Consider the following 23,316-nt stretch of genomic DNA (forward strand, 5'->3'; position numbering starts at 1 on the left):
GAAAGTCAGAAAGGATTGCTACAAGGGAAACAAACAGATCCCACACTACTGACGTAGTACCTGCAGCAAAAGAGTCCGAGCAAGATACAAGGTCTCGAGTAATAGACAGCTGGGAAAAGCGATGTGCTCACAAAAACCCGGCTGGCTCTGGGCCTACATTAAGCAAACAAAGACACACCTCCAGGGTCCCTGAAAAAGGATATCACGGTATTGAGCCCTCATCTGAGTCTACACATAGCAGAAGATCTTCTGGCAATATGCCAGCCCTGATTAATTGCCCAGTTTCAAAGGCAGTAGAAGAGGATGAAGAAGAGAAGAAAAGCTGTGGTGTCAGAGGAAGGCGAATGAAGACAGTCGCAGGAAAAAGGAGACAGAGACTGTGTTCTACCGAAGAAGCCAGTCCAGAGCATGCACATAACATGGCAACTGAATATTGCTCTGAGACTGAAGGGCCACAGAGAACTCTGAGCCATGACAGCACTGATAGTGAACACGAAAGGAAGACGTCTTGCAATACAGACCCTGTTGAAACTAAGACACATTGTGACGATGATCTAGAAAACGATGTCTTCTTCCCAGAGTTGTCACCGACCAATAGCACAGACAGTAGCCTGGTGGAAGGTGATGATGGCACTGGCAGAAGAGAGAAGAGGCAAAGATTGTCCTCTTGTGACTCCAGATCTTCCAGTTTGTCATGCCAAAGTTGTGTGATAGAAACAGGAGAGACTATGGCAGACATGATACTTCCGACAATTTTCCCTCCTTCCAGGCGCCGGAGCAGAAATATCAATAGCAGCACAGAAGGCATAACACACTGTCTTGCAACGTTTCACGAGCATAAACTTCGTTGTGTTGAACTAGAGGGCGAGCAGTATGTCCTTCTTGAAGAGTTGCTCGCCAAATGTTTCCCTGGCTTGCCTAGAGATAAGGTGGAAATAGCAAGGCTTCGTGATCTGAACCTTCTGACTAAAACAGTCCACTTACTGGGCTCAGGACTAGCTGGGGACAATGGAGACTCTGTGTCCGTTCTGGCACTGTCTGATGCTGGTCGCCTGCTGCACTTTTTCCACGGCATGATGCACTGCCCAGGCACTGACTGCCTGCTGAGAGCATCTCCAAAAGCTCGCACAGATTCCAGGGACTCGGAACCATCACCTAGCCAAAGCCATGACTCTGAAGAAGGGGCGTCAGTCACCTTGCACAGATCTGAATCCTCGGGGTTTGCCATTACAGGTAAAGCTGACAAAGGGAGCAGAAGATACAGCAATCAAAGTGAAGAGGGGGGTTCAGGAGAGAACGAAGGGCCCGAGGATACACATTCTTGCTCCAGCGATCGAACATTCCCTTACTGCGATGGGCAGCCAATGACATATTGGGAGGAGGAGTCACTAGCTAAAACTGAGAACAGCACCAGTGACGGTGAGCAAAATTTCAGCCCCATTACTACAACCCACAGTGTCAGTTTAAAATTTCGGAGACACTTTTCAGACTCAGAGGGGAGGGCACAGAAATTGAGAGACTATGACGGGCCTCACAGAGGATATCACCAAAGCTCACCTGACGTCTTCTCCCCCGATGAAGTCTCGGCGATGCTCCCTCCGCTTCCAACGTATATCGCTTCTCCGTTCACTTCCAACAGCATGTACAATGTGCCCATGGACAATGAGAGAGTCCTTTTGGAGTGTTTCAGTGCCCCCGGCTCACAGGCCCCCAGTTCTGTCAGGAGTGCTCCAAGTGTACGACTCCCATCTCCAGACCATCACGACTTGCCTCACCTCGATGAAGACGTGTTCGAAGGTCTGGCGAACTACAAACTCGTGGCAGATCATGATGCAACCCATGCAAAGGAGTATTTCCATTCTAAACAAATCGTGACACCAGTTTTTGCCACCAAAGGCGCGGAAGTGGAACAATTTGAAGACCATATCATTGATAACAAGTCCGGTGTAGATGTAACCGGAAAAAAAAATTCCATTGACAATCATTATTACGACTTTGCTGATGATTATGACCTTACCGAGTTTGAAGATACATTTGCTGATGCTAACATCAAGTCCACAGGAGACATTGGTCACAGCAGAATGTTTGACCGCAAACAGGAAAATCTTGATATTGTACCTAAAGTGGCTGTTTCTGAAAAAAGCCTCGATACGCACAATACCTGTGCTAGGTTCAAGAAATATTCCAAAGGAGCCTCCTACACACCTTGTAAAACAGTATGTGAAAACTATGGCACAAAAACAGCCATCGCTTTTCCATCTTCTTTAGCAGAGCGGCAGCTCCTTCAGAAACATGAGATCGAATCTTTGAAAGAGAAGCTAAATTTAAGGAAAGTCAGAGAAAAAGAAGCACAGATGGCCAAAGATCTAGGCCATAAGCTCAACTCAGTTATTGCCAGCAGACGAGAAACGAGCGAACACGAAGACGACAAATATGAAAACAGTCTTGTCATTCTAAAAGCACCATTTTCTCCAAAATCTGAAACACAAATTCATCCAAAAGAAGAGCTCTCTGACAACGACGACAGATCGTCACTTGCTAACTCTGCAAGATCATGTGTTAGTGATGACAGTCTTCTGGAGGTCAGTCCGAACTCACCAAAATCTTCCAGTGGGACAGTGAAAACATTTTGTGAGGACCCTGCTTTGGTTATACAGAGAAAGAGTTCAGGCACAACCATCGCCTATGGAGCTAGTGATGATGAGGCTGAAGACGTCTTGAGCACGGAGACAGCTGAGAAGAACTCGGCAACTGGTAGGTTAACACAGGCTTTGCTGCATAGTCAGAACTCCACAGGTCCTCCAGAGTTAAGCACAGCTCATGGCAGTGTTCAGACTAACAATTCTCCCCACACTTCTCCACCACGCATCGAGCCTATCACTATTGACACGTCTTTTACTTTTCTGGACAAAACAGCAGATAGCAAGTCAGGAAACGTAGAGCAGGAGACTGATGAGATAAGACTTCCTTCAGGCTGTGAAGGATCTTTGGAGGATCGCGTGCAGGAATTCATTGCTCAAGGCAGCCAGTTCACCCCCAGGCCTGTGATAAGATCCAACTCACTGCCTGACCTGTGCGGAGCAGAGACTCTTGCAAGCCCAGTGAGGGACTGCGAAGAGATTCCCACCTACAGGCCTGGGGCAATAACATCCAGGACTCGTTCCTACCCAGGCGCTTCTGACGTCACTAAACAGCAACACTCAGGCAGATGGGATGACCAAAGTCCTGTTGCACTACCTCTCACCAGATTATCAGAGTCTGTTAAAGTCTTTGACGAAGAGCAGGACTCTTCTAAGCCTGCTGAAACTGCTGCGGCCTCGACTCCTCCAAGAGGAAACGAGAGAACAGACCTTACAGACACAGATGCGCCTGCCCTGGAAACGGAAGAGGCTGTGTTTGTGGATCCGACAGACGTGTTGGATGTGGTAGAGGTTAGTACCAGAGCTACCCCTCGACGCAGCCCTCAAGTTGCTGGAGACTGTGAGGACCAGTTCTTTGAATGGGCAGTACCATGCGCCGCTCACGGCAGCGTGTTCTGCTCCTGTGAGTGCGTCGATGTTCAGACAGTCAGTGAGGTGGCTGCCAGTCCTAAAGTAGGCCCCTGGTTGTGTACCCCGGGTACTCCGGCCCCTGGCACTCCTTTCTGTGACTACTCCAAACTCATCTACTCTCCCTTTCCAGTTGAGGCTGGAATGACGCCTGCAAGACCGGATACTGCTGATGCACCTGTTGGGAGTCCTAAGCTCACGTCTGAAACAGTTACTTGTGGTGTGAAAAGACAGGCTCCCTCGGGCGGTCAGCCTGCTCCAAAGCGACGTTCACTGAGTCCGTCAGCTCCAAGCGGTGAAGCGGGAAAAAGCTGTGACAGGGTTGAGATTCGGACTAATGGCTCTGGTGCTGACTTCAAAGACAGTTATGTGAAGGATACAGAGTCTGACAGCGTACATAAAGAGGAACTGCTGCTGCGAAGTGCAGAACTTGAATTGATCACTGCTGCAGAAGAGTCTGAAAAAGACATAGCAGTTGTTCCTGATGAGGATAAAGTGCATCCTCAGACTCTTCCAGATGACATCTATGAGTGTACAGAACATAACAACGCTGGCGTCCGTCTCTCTAAAGAAACAGAAGAAAGGGATTCATGCTGGGATCCTACTGATGAAACAATGCACAACGCTCTCCTATCAGCGGCTGAAAAATCAGAAGAGCACTTGTCAGCTGCTTGTGGTGGTTCTTTGTCAAGGCTAAAAACATACACGATAACTGATACTGCTACGAACGCGTCTGACACTGCACAACTTCTTTCACCACCTCACACTTTGAACAGTTCCGACACCAGCGCTTGTGAAAACGGTAGAGACAAATCCAGTCAACCTGGTGTGGATACAGACAACAGTGACTGTTTGGGCGCAGAAGTGAGTGCGAATTTGAATGCTGATCCTCATGATGAATCTTCCTTGTACTCTTCAGAACAACATTCACTTTCAATTTCAAAACCGTTTGATCAAGTTCAAACAGAAAGTAAACACATGGAAGTTCATTCAATAAAAGACGAAACTGACTCAGCAAGTGCTCACGCTGACTTTGAAGGTGCCAGACAACCCTCAGAGGACACAAACACTGTTGACTCTTTGAACGACATGGGCAAACCTGCGACCAGAAAAGCGAATCACAAGCTATCACCAAATGCCCCGGCCTCTCCTGACGCTCCGTCTCTTGGAACGGCAGAAAGTGAAACAACAGATGATGAAAGAATCATATCCCTGGGAGAGTTCATGGAGAGTGACATGGAAATCACTTCTCTTGAAGACCCAGAAGACTCTAGAGATTCCACGGAAAGCCGGCTGTCACCCAAACCATCACCAGAGCCTGAGTTAGAACGATCGACTTCGTCTAAAAGCAAGAAAACTTTGACGATCGCTCAGTACAGAGCAAGGAGGCGGCAAAATCAGAGCAACAGTGATTCCTCATCTTCGGAAGAGCCAAAAGAGTACAAAACGATAGACAGTAATACTGATCTGTTGGTAAGATCTGACAGCCAAAATCAGACACAGCAAGAAGAACAAAGCGATAGTGAATGTTCAGAGAAAGCAGCCCCCGAAGTGTCACCGGAGAGCATGCTGTCAGCAAGACTCCCTCTCATAGTAGGGGAATTTCCACCAAAAATGAGAAGGACGGAGTCAGTACCATCTGAGCCATCGAGAAGACCCACTGTCCATCTGAAGAGGTCTTCATCTTTCCACGGACAACATCCGGCAAGCAAGCGCTTCAGACAAGAAGGAGGTAAATTTTAATCTTTGATTTGAAAAGAAGTTTGATTCACTCATTGTGAGTTGTTGTTGCTGAGTTTATTGGTCTGTTGGTTGGTTGCTTGGTTGACAGTTTGGTATTTTTTCCACAAGATTCTTTTCTGTAATTATCTTAACTTTTTGATTCAGAAAAAAAGCAATTCGATCCACTTTCTTGTCGGTTTAAATATTTGTCGGTTTGCTGATTGGTGGGAACCATATTTCACTAGATAAGTTACTTTATTTTCCTATTTGATTTAAAATGTCGATTCACTTATTTTGTGTGGGGTCTTGTTTGGTTAGTTTATTTATCGATTGGTTGGTTGAATAGCTGGTATTTTTTTTTCTGTACCGTCTTATTTTTCTCTTTTTTTATATGCAACTTTGCTTGGTTAATATATGCTTGCGGACAGGTGATGGTGTAGTTAGTATAGCACCGAGCTTCAGTTATCGATTTCAATTTGTTTCAAGCTTACATTTGCGTCTAAATTTAGATGTGTTATTTGTGATGTAGTTGTTTCCAATTCCCCTGCCTTTACTTAGTTCCTTTAGCGCTTGCATTAGAACTGACATTTGAGAACAGTCCTCCCCTAATTCTCTAAATGTTGGTCCTTTGCATTGTACTATTGGAACTTCTGTTATATACTTTCCTTTTTCCCCAGTTTTTCCAAGTTTCTGTGAATTCCTTTCTTTCTTAATTCTTTATGTTTTTCAAATGTATTGTGTTTTGGCGTAATAAACACGGTTGATTCCTTTTTATATTTAGTCAAGTTTTGACTAAATATTTTAACATCGAGGGGGAATCGAAACGAGGGTCGTGGTGTATGTGTGTGTGTATGTGTGTGTGTATGTGTGTGTGTGTGTGTGTGTGTGTGCGTGCGTGCGTGTAGAGCGATTCAGACCAAACTACTGGACCGATCTTTATGAAATTTGACATGAGAGTTCCTGGGATTGATATCCCCATACGTTTTTTTCATTTTTTTGATAAATGTCTTTGATGACGTCATATCCGGCTTTTCGTGAAAGTTGAGGCGGCACTGTCACACCCTCATTTTTCAACCAAATTGGTTGAAATTTTGGTCAAGTAATCTTCGACGAAGCCCGGACTTCGGTATTGCATTTCAGCTTGGTGGCTTAAAAATTAATTAATGACTTTGGTCATTAAAAATCTGAAAATTGTAAAAAAAATATTTCTTTTATGAAACGATTCAAATTTACATTTATCTTATTCTCCATCATTTGCTGATTCCAAAAACATATAAATATGTTATATTTGGATTAAAAACAAGCTCTGAAAATTAAATATATAAAAATTATTTTCAAAATTAAATTTTCCAAATCAATTTAAAAACACTTTCATCTTATTCCTTGTGGGTTCCTGATTCCAAAAACATATAGATATGATATGTTTGGATTAAAAACACGCTCAGAAAGTTAAAACGAAGAGAGGTACAGAAAAGCGTGCTATCCTTCTTAGCGCAACTACTACCCCGCTCTTCTTGTCAATTTCACTGCCTTTGCCATGAGCGGTGGACTGACGATGCTACGAGTATACGGTCTTGCTGAAAAATGGCATTGCGTTCAGTTTCATTCTGTGAGTTCGACAGCTACTTGACTAAATATTGTATTTTCGCCTTACGCGACTTGTTTTTAAATTGTCTTTTACAGTGTCTGTTATTTTTAACGTATCTAAAAATATCCAAATTTCTCGCGAGTGCCATAATTTGAAGGTGTTTGTGGAATAAAGTATGCCCCTAATGGCTTTGCCGTGAGGGTGTAAAACTAAAATTTCTGGAGTAAAGCTCTAGGTGTTAGGCAAATAACGACGTTATGTCCGTTGTGAGGGGAAAATGTGAGTGGATGGGGGTGAGCAGTAGAACAACTCCTTTTAAATAAATGGACAGAAAAAAAGTGTCTTCCTACAGCCTTTCTTGCTTTCTTTCTTTCTTCTTCTTTCATTGAAGCTCATACTGTATGTGAGTATACAACATTCAAACATTTTACACCTGCAAAAAGGCACATTTATATGATTCAATTTCTAGCTTGCATTTACCTGGGCACCCTGTAGAGGCGAGTTGAGTTTTATTGCCAAGCCTAGACGATAAAGGATAAAAGCTCTCGGCCGTGAATAAAAATGGGCACCATTTAAGAAGTTAAAAAGCGAGCAGACACAAAATTCGCTGGTTTTTGTTTGGCGCTGATTTGTATTGAAAGGAAATACCTGACGTTTAATTCGTAGCTGCTACAGTAGAGTTGCAAAGCAGAACAAAATCAAAATTGTATACAACAGCCTCTGAATCAATACCATCGCAGCGTTACCGCCTCTGTGACAGTATAACAAGGCATCAGGTTGCTGGGTTGAGGGTCTGGGGTGGACTTTTCCGTCTCCTTCTTCCTCTTCTTCTGTTTGAGGAGGTAGACTATATGAGGCATTGGAGGAGGGGGGGGGGCTGAGAAGCGACTAGTGAAAATGAAGGCATGGTTTCACAGGGTTGGCGGAAGAGCTAAGGGGAACATGGTTCCAATTTTTTCTCTAGCCAAGTATACAAAGTGAACTGGATCGTATCAACAACACTAATTGTGAAGTCGAGGAACTTTTTTTTGTTGTGCTAACTCATCAATTTGCATCAGTTATTCTTCTTCTTCTTTCTGAAGAAGATGATGGGTAAGGGCAAGAAAACACCGGACATGGTTCCACTTCTTTTCTAAGTCAGATGTACAGGTTGAACTGGATTGTATATCCACGTCGCTGATTGTAAAAATCGAAAAACTTCTTTATCACTAACTGATCCCTACCGCCTCCGAAGCCTTTGATCTTCAGTGAGTAAAGGGTGTCACCTCCCATGGGGATCATCACAGCGCCACGGTCGTAATAAAGCTAATGGCCATGCAGGCTTTTTTAGCAGGCTGAATACTTCTTCCGCGGTATTCGCATTGTCTAGAGAAGGCGTTGAACGCACCTCACCTTTTTTGTTTGTTTTGTTTTGTTGTAACTATGTAGATTGAATGGCGTAAAAAAAATCGAAAGTAAAAGCAAAGGTTTCTCGACTAATTGTCACTTTTTTCTCTCTTTGCATTCTTTAGATAGAAACACGATTCGATTCAGAACTTAAAACTTTATTTTGATCACATCTGGGTTGAAAATATAAAGGTAGCGAATAAAGCCCGTCAACTACCAATGAGTATGTAATTATGTGTGTTCATATCAAAATTGACGGTATATTGGTTGGTTGATTCGTTGGATTGTTGGTTAGTTGGTTCCCCTGTGCGTTGTTCTTCTAATCAGAAAAAATGTGCATAACGCTCACAATTACTGGATGTAGGGGGGGGGGGGGGGGGGGGGACACACGACAAAAATGAAACAAAAGGCCAAACAAACGTGCATTCAATGTTTGACATGGGGTTGACATGTTTGCAGGCGACACAATTGACCTCCCGAGATTTCTGGAACACTGTGAGACTCGACCTCTCTGGCAAATGCCATTTTCTGGCTGGGAATCAATGGGAGGCCTGCCCAGAAGAAGTAGAAGCACAGATGGGACCCAAAGCACGTCTTTGTATCGATCCTATTCGGACGCTTGTGGAATCACAACGACAGATGAAAAGAAAAGAGGCGATAGCCAAGACAATAACGAAAGGAAGGGAGAAAGAATGGAAGAATATGACGAAAGGAAGAGAGAGGAAGTGCGAAAAGGAGACAAGGACAAAATCGCTGAAGATTTAGCCAAACAGGGGATGAAAAGCAAGAAATTAGAAGAATTTGAAGGAAGCGAAAAAAGCGGGAAAGACAAAGAAATAAAACCAGATGAAACTGCAGTGAATGGACTGTCTGAATCCAAAAAGTCATCGCTTCTTTTCTGTCCTGAAAGAATGGAAGTTATGGAGGTGACTGAACACAGTTTATACAGCTTAAAAGCTAATCTTACAAACACTATGGTTTCTACAACACCAGCAGATTTGTCATGTGATGAATTTAGCGAGCCAAAAGAATATGACCCTGAAAATGCATTGTTATCAGAGAAAACTGCTAATGAACGAAAACAAAAACTAGACAACGAAGTATCCTCTGATCATGAAACTTCTGCTCAAGCGCAACGCCTGCTGTCACCAACAGCTTATGATAAAGCATCATGTCTAACAGAAGCCGACAACAAATTATCCACAGAAGAAAACATGGACATGTTCTCTGTGGAAGAAAGAAGAATTACTCCACCCGGGGAAGTGCATACAGTAACCGCAGAATGTCAGGAATCTGCTTCAACACCGGTTCAGATAGGACAAGAGTTCGCCCCAAAACAACACCAGCAAATGTCCGTGCAGACAATGGACGCACTTGAGGTTATCCTGTGTACAAAAGACCAAATGCACTGCACAGCTCAAAACGTCTTGACAGCAACACACGAGGACAGATTAGTAGCTCCAGTAATACCCTCTGACGATGAAACAAATTCAAGTCCAGTAGATGTACCAATACCAGACACGAAAGAACTGCAAGAATTGTCTTTCTCCGTATCAGCACAAGAAGAATCAGACCAGAAACTGTGTGAACAAGTGCTTACCTCAGCACTCAACGTAAAGGTTTATGACAAAGGTGAAGAAATACAAACATCAGCAACACAAAAATATCAGCAACCGCATTCTTTAGAGCACGAAAGAATCCCAACCCCAACACCAGATAAGCGTCTTACAGGTGGAGAACAAGAATCGCAAAAGTCGTTCGAAGGTTCAGAAAAAATGGCAGGACGCAAGCTGCAACATTGTGAAAATGTCTCAGTAACAACACAATATGAGCGCGACATCCTGGACAGAAAGGGCCACCAAACGCCAACGAAAGCAAAACACGAACATCTGTTAACAAGCGAACAAGAGCAGCTGATGCTATCTATAACGCAGGACGATCAAACACTAGATGCACACAGCGAAAAGCTGTCGGCCACAGAAGCAGACGACTTGCTACCTCCACAAGCCATAGCAGGAGTCAAGACATTCGCAGTACAAGCAAAACTGCCGTGTTCCGATTCCAGTGAGCAAACAGAAGACGACACTGAGGTGGCAATGGTGTTGGATAATATAATCACGGCTTGCTGCAAGAAGGAGGACGTCTTGGCGAAAGCATTGACTTGTGATCGTAAAACCTCCGCGCAAAATGAACATGTATGGACACCGACTGATCATGGCGAAGCATGCAATGCACTACGAGGCAAAATCATTTTAGACAAAGAGCAAAACATGGAAATATCAACTCTTAGTCGAGACGACGAAATGTTGCGCATAGAGCCAGATGAGCAAACGATTTCTCACAACAAAGATACCGAGACAGCAGCATTTGATGACACAGTGCCAACACGATCAGTACTACCTGAAACCGAAAGAACAACTCCAGCACATACGCCAAAGACAAACGAACAGCAGAAGTTGCCTTTCTCAGTACCCGAACAAGGAACGTCAAATCAAGAACTATGTGGACAAGTCTTAAACTCAGCAAACGACGAAAACATACCCGAATCAGCTCCACACGTTCAAATACCATCCGCAAAACAGACACATGGCACAGCAATATCAACAGGTCCAGCAGAGCATGAAATGACGCTGACTTCAGCAGAAAACCAACATATTTTACATACAGAACAAAAATCACAAATGTCATCCAGTGAGTCCATTGAAAGCCTGCAAGAATCCATGTTGCAGCAATGTGAAAACATCTCAGATACAACACAGAACGGGGGGCTTTTAATTCAAAAGAAGGACCAACGAACCCCAACAAAAGAAGAAAACCAACAGCTGGTACCCACAGAGAAGGGCCCACAAATGGTAACCACCGCAACAGACGAGCAAACACTGTTGACACAAAAGCAACAGATGCTGGCCAAAGGACGAGACAATTCCCTAGCAACGCAGCTCAACCCAGGACTGGTTACACTAGCAGGCAACACCACCTCAGACCCAGCAAGAAAGGGAAGAATACGTGGGGAAAATTCGGTTGACAGCCAAAGACGTCATGATAGCAAGTGCCTTGCCACAACCCATTCCAGCGTCGAAATAAACCCAGGACAGGAACAACCTATGTTGACCTCAGCACAAGGCGTAAATCTTTCAGCGTATGCTCATGAGGATCAAGTGTCAAGTTCAACACAACACAAGGAGACTTCACCACAAACGGCAGCAGACGAACCCATGTTAATACCTTCACCAGACGAAGGCTCGACAGAGTCAAAGAAGAAGGTTTTATTTGAAGGAACCTTGTTGCAAAATAACCGTATGTCCGTTATTCAAAACGAAGCAATACTTTCACGTTCGTCAACTCCAACTTTAGACGAGCATAATGACATTGACCTCGAGCTTGATATTGAACAGCAGCCGCTGAGGTCAGACGTAAGTTTACCAGCACTCTCAGGACACACAGTGCCCACAACTCTTATGCTTCCTATTTTGTGTATGACAGAGCACAATAATAGGGCTCAACCCCGAGAAAGCATCAATTCTGCCAGAGAAAGAGACGGAGCAGTAGAGTTAAATCAATGCACTGCTTCAGCAAGTGTTGAAGCTGCAAGATCAAAACAAGACACAGAAACATTCGATGAATGGCAGTGCACTTCCAGTCCGAACACATCTGATTCGGTGACGCAGCAAGAGTCGACCAAAGAGGATAGTTTCCCAGCATCGGATCAGTCAGCTACTATTCCCCATAAGGACAACACAATCGCCAGAAACGTCACCAATGGTTCAAGGAAGGGAGGTGTAACGGACGATACAACAGTTCCTGATCAACTCAGGGATAACGTCTTTGCCAGTGACGTCACCAAAGCTTCACAGAAGGGAGGTGTAACGGACGATACAACAGTTCCTGATCAACTCAGGGATAACGTCATCGCCAGTGACGTCACCAACGCTTTACGGAGGGAAGGTGTTACCGCCGATACAACAGTTCCGGATCAACTGGCGGTTCTGCTAGAAGAGAAGGAGAGGATGCTAGAAGAGTTTCGCAAGCGGGCGATGGAACTGGAGCGTACCGTTGAAGGTAAAGCATGTGTTGTAACAAAAAGAATAAAATGTATTCAGTGTTGTTCTCGGTCTTCGGTCAACGGCTCATTCGTTTTTAATCTGACGCATTGCTCATACCCCTGGCCGGTCGACTGTCGGATTGTTCTGAAACGTAGGTCTTCTGACCATCAATGTCCTACACTTACACGGACAAAGCCAGGGACCGCAACACGGTGGCCTAGTGGTAAGGCGTCCGCCCAGTGAGCGGGAGGTCGTGGGTTCGAACCCCGGCCGGGTCATACCTAAGACTTTAAAATTGGCAATCTAGTGGCTGCTCCGCCTGGCGTCTGGCATTATGGGGTTAGTGCTAGGACTTGTTGGTCCGGTGTCAGAATAATGTGACTGGGTGAGACATGAAGCCTGTGCTGCGACTTCTGTCTTAAATGTCAAAGCAGCACCGCCCTGATATCACCCTTCGTGGTGGACTGGGCGTTGAGCAAACAAACAAACAAACAAACAAACAAAGCCAGGGTATTTGTTGGACCTTTACTTGGTTTTATTTTCAAGTCCAACTGACCTATTGCCCTCTGAATCTGTTCATATGTACCTCAAACATTGGCGCATTTGCCTGTACTTGAAGCTGAAATCAAGCATTCCTTTTAACTGGAAGACAGTGTCCCAGAAGAAAGGTAAAAGTACGCACGTACCCTCGTTCTTGTGTAAGTTATTGTGTATACCAACACAGATTTTTGAATTCGACACACATCTGCTTTTAGTGCAGACTTGTAATTTGTTTTTGCTGAAATATTTTCCTTACTGACACTTATTTCCCCAAAATAAACAAATTCCCACTATGCACAGGAAGCAGCCAGGCTGTTGAATGTTGGTGTCTTAGCGTGATACATCTGTTGAATGTTGGTGTCTTAGCGTGATAGATCTGTTGAATGTTGGTGTCTTAGCGTGATACATCTGTTGAATGTTGGTGTCTTAGCGTGATACATCTGTTGAATGTTAGTGTCTTAGCGTGATAGATCTGTTTAATGTTGGTGTCTTAGCGTGATAGATCTGTTGAATGTTGGTGTCTTAGCGTGATAGATCTGTTGAATATTGGTGTCTTAGCGTGATAGATCTGTTGAATGTTAGTGTCTTAGCGTGATAGATCTGTTGAATGTTGGTGTCTTAGCGTGATAGATCTGTTGAATGTTGGTGTCTTAGCGTGATAGATCTGTTGAATGTTGGTGTCTTAGCGTGATAGATCTGTTGAATGTTGGTGTCTTAGCGTGATAGATCTGTTGAATGTTAGTGTCTTAGCGTGATAGATCTGTTGAATGTTGGTGTCTTAGCGTGATACATCTGGTGAATGTTGGTGTCTTAGCGTGATAGATCTGTTGAATGTTGGTGTCTTAGCGTGATAGATCTGTTGAATGTTGGTGTCTTAGCGTGATACATACCCCCCGCGGGTTAGGGGGAGTCCCATATTGGTTGGGACTAGAAAGAATTTACCCGATGCTACCCAGCATGTCGTAAGAGGCGACTAACGGTTCTGTTTCTTCTCTTCTTTTGTCTTATTTCTGCCTTACCAGTCCTTTCACCTATATTTCCTTCCAAGAAAACTCTCCCTACTATTCCCTGCAGTTTTCCAATTCTTTTCTTGTTGTCTTATTTCTACCTGACTGGATCCATCACCTTTATTTCACTTACCAAAAAGTCTTCTTTTCCACATCCTTATTTCTCTGCACCCCGCATGTCGTATGAGGCGACTTACGGATTCTGTTTCTCCTTTTACCCTTGTTAAGTGGTTCTTGTATAGAATATAGTCAATGTTTGTAAAGATTTTAGTCAAGCAGTATGTAAGAAATGTTTAGTCCTTTGTACTGGAACCTTGCATTCTCCCAGTAAGGTCATAAATTGTACTACGTTGCAAGCCCCTGGAGCAATTTTTTGATTAGTGCTTTTGTGAACAAGAAACACTTAACAAGTGGCTCTATCCCATCTCCCCCCCCCCCCCTCCCTTTCCCCTATCCCATCTCCCCCCTTTCCCTCGTCGCGATATAACCTTCGTGGTTGAAAACGACGTTAAACACCAAATAAAGAAAGAAAGCGTGTGATACATCTGTTTAATGTTGGTGTCTTAGCGTGATAGATCTGTTTAATGTTGGTATCTTAGCGTGATAGATCTGTTTCATGTTGGTGTCTTAGCGTGATACATCTGTTGAATGTTGGTGTCTTAGCGTGATAGATCTGTTGAATGTTGGTGTCTTAGCGTGATAGATCTGTTGAATGTTAGTGTCTTAGCGTGATAGATCTGTTGAATGTTGGTGTCTTAGCGTGATAGATCTGTTGAATGTTGGTGTCTTAGCGTGATAGATCTGTTGAATATTGGTGTCTTAGCGTGATAGATCTGTTGAATGTTGGTGTCTTAGTGTGATAGATCTGTTGAATGTTGGTGTCTTAGCGTGATAGATCTGTTGAATGTTGGTGTCTTAGCGTGATAGATCTGTGTAATGTTGGTGTCTTAGCGTGATAGATCTGTTGAATGTTGGTATCTTAGCGTGATAGATCTGTGTAATGTTGGTGTCTTAGCGTGATAGATCTGTTGAATGTTGGTGTCTTAGCGTGATAGATCTGTTTAATATGTTGGTGTCTTAGCGTGATAGATCTGTTTCATGTTGGTGTCTTAGCGTGATACATCTGTTGAATGTTGGTGTCTTAGCGTGATAGATCTGTGTAATGTTGGTGTCTTAGCGTGATAGATCTGTTGAATGTTGGTGTCTTAGCGTGATAGATCTGTGTAATGTTGGTGTCTTAGCGTGATAGATATGTGTAATGTTGGTGTCTTAGCGTGATAGATCTGCTGAATGTTGGTATCTTAGCGTGATAGATCTGTTGAATGTTGGTGTCTTAGCGTGATACATCTGTTTAATGTTGGTGTGTTAGCGTGATACATCTGTTGAATGTTGGTATCTTAGCGTGATAGATCTGTTGAATGTTGGTGTCTTAGCGTGATACATCTGTTTAATGTTGGTGTCTTAGCGTGATAGATCTGTTGAATGTTGGTATCTTAGCGTGATAGATCTGTTTAATGTTGGTGTCTTAGCGTGATAGATCTGTTTCATGTTGGTGTCTTAGCGTGATAGATCTGTTGAATGTTGGTGTCTTAGCGTGATAGATCTGTTTAATGTTGGTGTCTTAGCGTGATAGATCTGTTTAATGTTGGTATCTTAGCGTGATAGATCTGTTTAATGTTGGTGTCTTAGCGTGATAGATCTGTTGAATTTTGGTATCTTAGCGTGATAGATCTGTTGAATGTTGTTATCTTAGCGTGATACATCTGTTTAATGTTGGTGTCTTAGCGTGATAGATCTGTTGAATGTTGGTATCTTAGCGTGATAGATCTGTTTAATATTGGTGTCTTAGTGTGATACATCTGTTTAATGTTGGTGTCTTAGCGTGATAGATCTGTGGAATGTTGGTATCTTAGCGTGATAGATCTGTTGAATGTTGGTGTCTCAGCGTGATAGATCTGTTTCATGTTGGTGTCTTAGCGTGATACATCTGTTGAATGTTGGTGTCTTAGCGTGATAGATCTGTTTAATGTTGGTGTCTTAGCGTGAGAGATCTGTTTAATGTTGGTATCTTAGCGTGATAGATCTGTTTAATGTTGGTGTCTTAGCGTGATAGATCTGTTGAATGTTGGTGTCTTAGCGTGATAGATCTGTTGAATGTTGGTGTCTTAGCGTGATAGATCTGTTTAATGTTGGTGTCTAAGCGTGATAGATCTGTTGAATGTTGGTGTCTTAGCGTGATAGATCTGTTGAATGTTGGTGTCTTAGCGTGATAGATCTGTGTAATGTTGGTGTCTTAGCGTGATAGATCTGTTGAATGTTGGTATCTTAACGTGATAGATCTGTTTAATGTTGGTGTCTTAGCGTGATAGATCTGTTTAATGTTGGTGTCTTAGCGTGATAGATCTGTTTTATGTTGGTGTCTTAGCGTGATAGATCTGTTGAATGTTGGTATCTTAGCGTGATAGATCTGTTGAATGTTGGTATCTTAGCGTGATAGATCTGTTGAATGTTGGTGTCTTAGCGTGATAGATCTGTTGAATGTTGGTGTCTTAGCGTGATAGATCTGTTTAATGTTGGTATCTTAGCGTGATAGATCTGTTCAAATGTTGGTGTCTTAGCGTGATAGATCTGTTGAATGTTGGTGTCTTAGCGTGATAGATCTGTGTAATGTTGGTATCTCAGCGTGATAGATCTGTTGAATGTTGGTATCTTAGCGTGATAGATCTGTTTAATGTTGGTGTCTTAGCGTGATAGATCTGTTTAATGTTGGTGTCTTAGCGTGATAGATCTGTTTTATGTTGGTGTCTTAGCGTGATAGATCTGTTGAATGTTGGTATCTTAGCGTGATAGATCTGTTGAATGTTGGTATCTTAGCGTGATAGATCTGTTGAATGTTGGTGTCTTAGCGTGATAGATCTGTTGAATGTTGGTGTCTTAGCGTGATAGATCTGTTTAATGTTGGTATTTTAGTGTGATAGATCTGTTCAATGTTGGTGTCTTAGCGTGATAGATCTGTTTAATGTTGTTATCTTAGCGTGATAGATCTGTTGAATGTTGGTATCTTAGCGTGATAGATCTGTTGAATGTTGGTGTCTTAGCGTGATAGATCTGTTTAATGTTGGTATTTTAGTGTGATAGATCTGTTCAATGTTGGTGTCTTAGCGTGATAGATCTGTTTAATACCGGTAAAGTTGAGTTTTGCGAAGAGAGGAACGCTCTTACAGATGGACGTTATCATCAACAACAACCCAATAAATGAAACCAGCTAGAAAATAAGGCATTACTTTTCTGAATGTTCGCTTTTCCTTGTCAGTAACTTGAACCGCACATCAGCTGTTACATTCTAGCCCTACCGTTGCCAACGAATTATTCTTAAGTGCATGAACAGCTGCAGTTTGGAATGAAGTTTCAATTTGATTCATTATTTGTTTTATTGCAGAACCAAATAAGTGTTATTTTGCTTTATATGTTTAATTGTTAATTTCTATTTGTTTTAACTACACACATTTTAAACGTGTTAAAAAACCGTTTGCACTTTAGCATGGATATAAAGCGCATATTGCTTTTTTTTTATTGCACTTTTTTCTCCTTTTTCTCCTTTTTAAGAATTGTGCACTTCTGAGCATGTGGTTTAGTTTTTTTGTTCTGGCTTGGTTAGATTTTAGCTTGTAGCAATTCTATCTTCGTTTGGGTTTGCTTGCTTTTGGGATTATCTTTTTCTGTCTGCTTGTTGATTGGTAAACTGGTTGGTAAATGTTATACATTTTGTTTTACGGCAAGACGAATCCTGTCGGTGGAAATGGTGGTTATTATTACAGATTTAAAAGCTTACTTTTGATTTGTTTGTGTTTGTTTCTCAGATTTGCGCGTGGAGCTGAAGGTTTCGAAGAAAAAAGGCGAAGAAGCCGGTGACACACAGTCAAGCTGGTAAGTCCAAAACGTTACAGGTATTCTGCCCGACTGGTCGTTTCAAGTCCTTAACTTGCCCTTTCGTCAAACACACTCTCTCTCTCTCTCTCTCTCTCTCTCTCTCTCTCTCTCTCTCTCTCTCTCTCTCTCTCTCTCTCTCTCTCTCTCTCTCTCTCCTCTCTCTCTCTCTCTCTCTCTCTCTCTCTCTCTCTCTCTCTCTCTCTCTCTCTCTCTCTCTCTCTCTCCAGCACACACCACATCCTCCTCTCGACCCCTGCCTCTCTCAGGCTAGCGAACAATTTCTTTGTGTTTATCAGCCTAGTATCAACCTACTAAAACAACAACAGTAGAAATCAAAGCAGAATATTCCCCTATCCGTGGAGCGCATCGTTGAGTCTTTCATTCTACGCCCAACGTGGAGGTGTACTTGCATACATTACTTTACTTCTCTGATTTTATTACGTAATTATCCCATTGCTGGTAAATTCGGGTCGCTTCCTCACAGTAGAAGCTAGCAGCAGCAAGAGTCGCGCTACCTAGGTATGTGCGTGTTTCGGTGTAATCAGGCAGAAAGGCCGATGTACGTCTTTTACGTGCCGCTGTGGTGACACGGGGTGGGACTTGGATACTATCTCTGAGTTTGCACATTAAGTAGACCCGTGCCTGTCCCGGCCTGGATTTGAACCAGAGCTCTACCAACTGAGCTACCGGGCCCCCATGCATGCTCTTCTGTGGTTCTCTGTTGGTTTTGTCTGTTTGTTTTTTTGTTTTTGTTTAGTTTGTTTTTTCTCTTAAATTTGTGAGGTAGAGCTCTAGGCCTAGTTGATGAAGATGTGGTTTCTTTTTGTTAGTGTGTTATGTTTTTCTTTTGGTGTTTAATTAATTACACTGTTTGCTGTGCCTGCGTGCACTCTCATTGTGCGTGTGACTTAATTGTGTATTTTTGTTTGCTTAAATGCCCTATGGGCCTAAAGCCGAAATAAAACCTTGAAACCTCCAACCTCCTTCTCCCTCGCTCCCTTCTCCTACCCATCACTCCCCACTTGCACCCCACCCAACTCTACTTTTCTGTCTTCTTCTCGATCACCGTCTCGTTCCCTCCTTTCTTACTACCCATTCCACCCCGCCCAACACTAGCCCCCTGTCTTTCTCCATATTTCTGACTCAATCTTTGTTTGCATCTTGTGTAATTTTCCCTGTGATTCGAGTTCAAACTCCGCACGCCCTCTTTTTAAAACAAAAGCCATCTATGTGTCTCTTTGTTTTCCCATTCACATACCAGCATCTGCCGCTTTCATTGTTTTTCAAAGATGACGGTGATAACGAGGACTTATCGACTTGGGACGGGTCTGCCTAGAGCAGACCTTTTGCCGCGCGTTTAGAAACTGGGTGTGTTTCTGTCAAGGGATTGATGTTGCTATGGTAACTGTTTCGCTGACTGGGGATCGTTACGGTGTATAACATATTCCGATATCCTACTCTCGGATAGCATTTCCTTATTTAGATTTACGGGACTCTGCCCTGTGCGGTTATCACACTGAATAGACGTTGTTCGGAAATAACTCAGTCAAGTTTGTACGGGTTGTTGAACAGATTCTTTCCCTTGTTTCTATAGAAACATTGAGGCAATGTTACGTGTAGCTTGCTTTAGTGTTTCTATGGAAAAGTAAGGAAAAACAAGGAAAAGCAACTCTTCCATAACCCATAAAAACTCGACAGAGTTATTTGCTGAATTCGTCTATTACAGTGTTAGATTGGATTGGCTAAGCAGTGAAATGTATCTCGAAAATGGGTATGGTTTGTTCCAAGTGAACTGCGAAACTGAAACTCAGGCATTAGACAATGTTCGGAGATAACTCTGCCGGGTTTTTACATTTAGTCAAGTTTTGACTAAATGTTGTAACATAGAGGGGGAATAGAGACGAGGGTCGTGGTGTGTGTGTGTGTGTGTGTGTGTGTGTGTGTGTGTGTGTGTGTGTCTGTCTGTCTGTCTGTCTGTCTGTCTGTCTGTCTGTCTGTCTGTCTGTCTGTCTGTCTGTCTGTGTCTGTGTCTGTGTGTCTGTGTCTGTGTGTGTAGAGCGATTCAGAGTAAACTACTGGACCGATCTTTATGAAATTTGACATGAGAGTTCCTGGCTATCATATCCCCAGAGGTTTTTTTTTCATGTTTTCGATAAATGTCTTTGATGACGTCATATCCGGCTTTTTGTAAAAGTTGAGGCGGCACTGTCACACCCTCATTTTTCAATCAAATTGATTGCAATTTTTGTAAAGCAATCTTCGACGAAGGCCGGACTTCGGTATTGCATTACAGCTTGGTGGCTTAAAAATTAATTAATGACTTTGGTCATTAAAAATCTGAAAATTGTAATAATTTTTTTTATATAAAACGATCAACATTTACGTTTATCTTATTCTACATCATTTCCTGATTCCAAAAACATATAAATATGTTATATTCGGATTAAAAACAATCTCTGAAAATTAAAAATATAAAAATTATGATCAAAATTAAATTTCCGAAATCGATTTAAAAACAATTTCATCTTATTCCTTGTCGGTTCCTGATTCCAAAAACATATAGATATGATATGTTTGGATTAAAAACACGCTCAGAAAGTTAAAACGAAGAGAGGCACAGAAAAGCGTGCTATGCAGCACAGCGAAACCACTACCGCGCTAAACAGGCTCGTCAGTTTCACTCCGTTTTGCACAAGCGGCGGACTACGGTAATTGTGAAAAAATGCAGTGCGTTCAGTTTCATTCTGTGAGTTCCACAGCTTGACTAAATGTAGTAATTTCGCCTTACGCGACTTGTTTACATTTAGTCAAGTTTTGACTAAATATTTTAACAAAGAGTGGGAATTGAGACGAGGGTCGTGGTGTATGTGTAAGTGTGTGTGTAGAGCGATTCAGAGTAAACTAGACTGATCTTTATGAAATTTTACATGAGAGTTGCTGGGAATGATATCCTTAGATATGTTTTGATTTTTTTCGATACATGCCTTTGATGACGTCATATCCGGCTTTTTATAAAAGTTAAGGCGGCACTGTCACACCCTCATTTTTCAATGAAATTGATAGAAATTTTGGCCAAGCAATCTTCGCCAAAGGCCGGACTTTGGTATTGCATTTCAGCTTGGAGGCTTAACAATTAATTAATGACTTTGGTCATTGAAAATTGTAATTGCAATTATATTTTTATAAAACGATCCAACGATCTTATTTTTCATCATTTCCTGATTCCAAAAACATATAAATATGTTATATTCGGATTAAAAACAAGCTCTAAAAATTTAAAATATGACAATTATGATTACAATTAAATTTCCGAAATCGATTTAAAAACAATTGCATCTTATTCCTTGTCGGTTCCTGATTCCAAAAACACATAGATATGATATGTTTGGATTAAAAACAAGCTCAGAAAATTTATAAAAAAAATAGAGATACAGAAAAGCGTGCTATCCTGCTCAGCGCAACCACTACCGCGCTATTCTGGATTGTCAATTTCACTGCCTTGGCCACGAGCGGTGGACTGACAATGCTACGAGTATACGGTCTTGCTGAAAAAAATGCAGCGCGTTCAGTTTCATTCTGTGAGTTCGACAGCTTGACTAAATGTTGTATTTTCGCCTCACGCGACTTGTTTTTAAATATGCTCACAGGAGCTTCCTATTCACTGCTGCTATGATCGCTTACCTTCACTGATCAATGGCCACATGTGTGATTGCCTCACGATTTTAACTCTTCAACGGCCGATAAAATCCAAGACAGGGTCATTTTTTCAAATTCTTCTTGTGGGGGCCCAGTAACTCAGTTGGTATAGAGCACTGGACTTGTGATTCGCGGGTCACAGGTTCGAATCCGGGCCGGGATGGACATGGATCAACTTTATGTGCAGACTCAGAGACGGTATCCATGTCCCACCCCCGTGTCACCGCTATGGCACGTAAAAGACCTCGGTCATTCTGCCATAAGTGCAGGTGGCTGATTACAGCTAAACACGCACACACTTGGGTAGCGTGACTCTGTTGCTGCATGCTAGCTTTCCACTGGGAGAAAGCAACCCGAATTACCCAGTAATACAATAAAGTAATGTAAAACAAAAGGTTACACATAGTTATTCACTTTTCTACATGAAAGAACGCAAATCTACATCTCTTTATGCAACGCTGTCTTCACGGTTCATTGCCATTTGTTTTTCTGTCGTTGTTTTCAGAGAGCAACGAATCCAGGAACAGGAAGGGCAAACGGACTGGCTAAACAATTGGACCGGAAGAAAAGCTGAAACGTCGCACTGGTAGCAACCTTTGTGTAGAATATGCCTTGTGTACAATAATCTTAATATAATTATATCCAAGGGAAGACTGTTTTTTCCGCAACAGATCTGCCTATCCAACGTCCTCTTTTTATTTGTCGATGGTGTTTTTTTGTTGCTTGTTTGTTTTGTCTTTGCTAATTTCTGTCATTTGTTTGGCTTTTTTTCTTCTGTTATTTTTTGGGGGAGGCGGGGTGGTGCGTTGTGTGGTAGTTTTGTTGTTTATAACAAAATAACAGTTGACTTTGAGTGTATTTGTTACAGCGGATTTTGTTCCATTTTATGTTTTGTTTGGTTGAAATATGGACCCACATGGTTTAAAGCAGCTAAAACTAAGTACTTTTGAGAAAGGCAGCTTCGGTGTGTTTCAGTTATGGCTGATGTGTATATGTATAGTTGAATGAGTGCGTCAGTGCAATTGTTAACACACATCCCTTGTCATAATCTGCGTTTGGTTTAAGCAAGATTGTGTTCAATGATATCGTGTGACAGTAATAAGAGAAAAACTCATTAGAGCACGAACTAAATGTGAACGCATGCATATTACTTTGTTTACCTCTTGCTAAATCAAGTGACCCGCAATAACTTCTCTTTCTCTGACACGTAATGTTTGCTGTATATAATGTGTATGTATTTTTCTTAACTAGAAATGAGTGACAACTTCCAAGCATCAAATAAGGTATAATAATAATGGGTTCAGTTTAATAATATGTGTTCAGATTATTGTAAATAAATGTTTTTCTTCCTCTCTGTTAATGCCTTTTCTTTACTGTATTTTTTTGTTGGTATACCTAACAAATGTCGCGAACATGAGAAACATGTTCCATTAAATTTAATGTGTTTTTTGAAAAATGTCTTTTTTTTCTTCTTCTTTTTTTTCTTCTTCTTTTTTTTCTTCTTCTTTTTTTCTTCTTCTTCTTTTTTTTTCTTCTTCTTTTTCGGGGGGGGGGGGGGGGGCTCTTTTATGCTTCTATCTGATTGTACAAACCTGGCTTCTTGTCTTGGTTAGGATTGAATGTGTCTGTCAAATCAGAATGTTAATTGCAATACATTGTAGTTTATTTATCTATGTATTTTTTTCTCTTTCTTTTCTTTAATTTGTCCCTGACTGAAAGACCCCTGTAAATATGCAATCCATGACTCAGCGGCAAAAACATTTAAAATGTGAATGTGTGTGCACGTAGTGTCAAACTACAATAAGTTATTCTTTCAGCGCCATGGTTTTACTGTTCAACTGGAGAATTCACAATGC

General features: G+C 42.1%; 1 protein-coding gene across 1 annotated transcript; it reads left to right on the forward strand.

The window, feature by feature from the left end:
• The first annotated feature begins 208 nt into the window (after positions 1-208).
• On the forward strand, positions 209-22,936 carry LOC138976549 (serine-rich adhesin for platelets-like). The gene is made up of 3 exons (XM_070349402.1): positions 209-5,280; positions 17,695-17,761; positions 21,966-22,936. Coding segments are annotated over exons 1-3 (5,091 nt in total). The 5' UTR covers positions 209-257; the 3' UTR covers positions 21,967-22,936.
• The last annotated feature ends 380 nt before the right edge of the window (positions 22,937-23,316 follow it).

Source organism: Littorina saxatilis, linkage group LG1 (assembly GCF_037325665.1).
Source record: "Littorina saxatilis isolate snail1 linkage group LG1, US_GU_Lsax_2.0, whole genome shotgun sequence".
Classification (NCBI taxonomy): Eukaryota; Metazoa; Mollusca; class Gastropoda; order Littorinimorpha; family Littorinidae; genus Littorina; species Littorina saxatilis.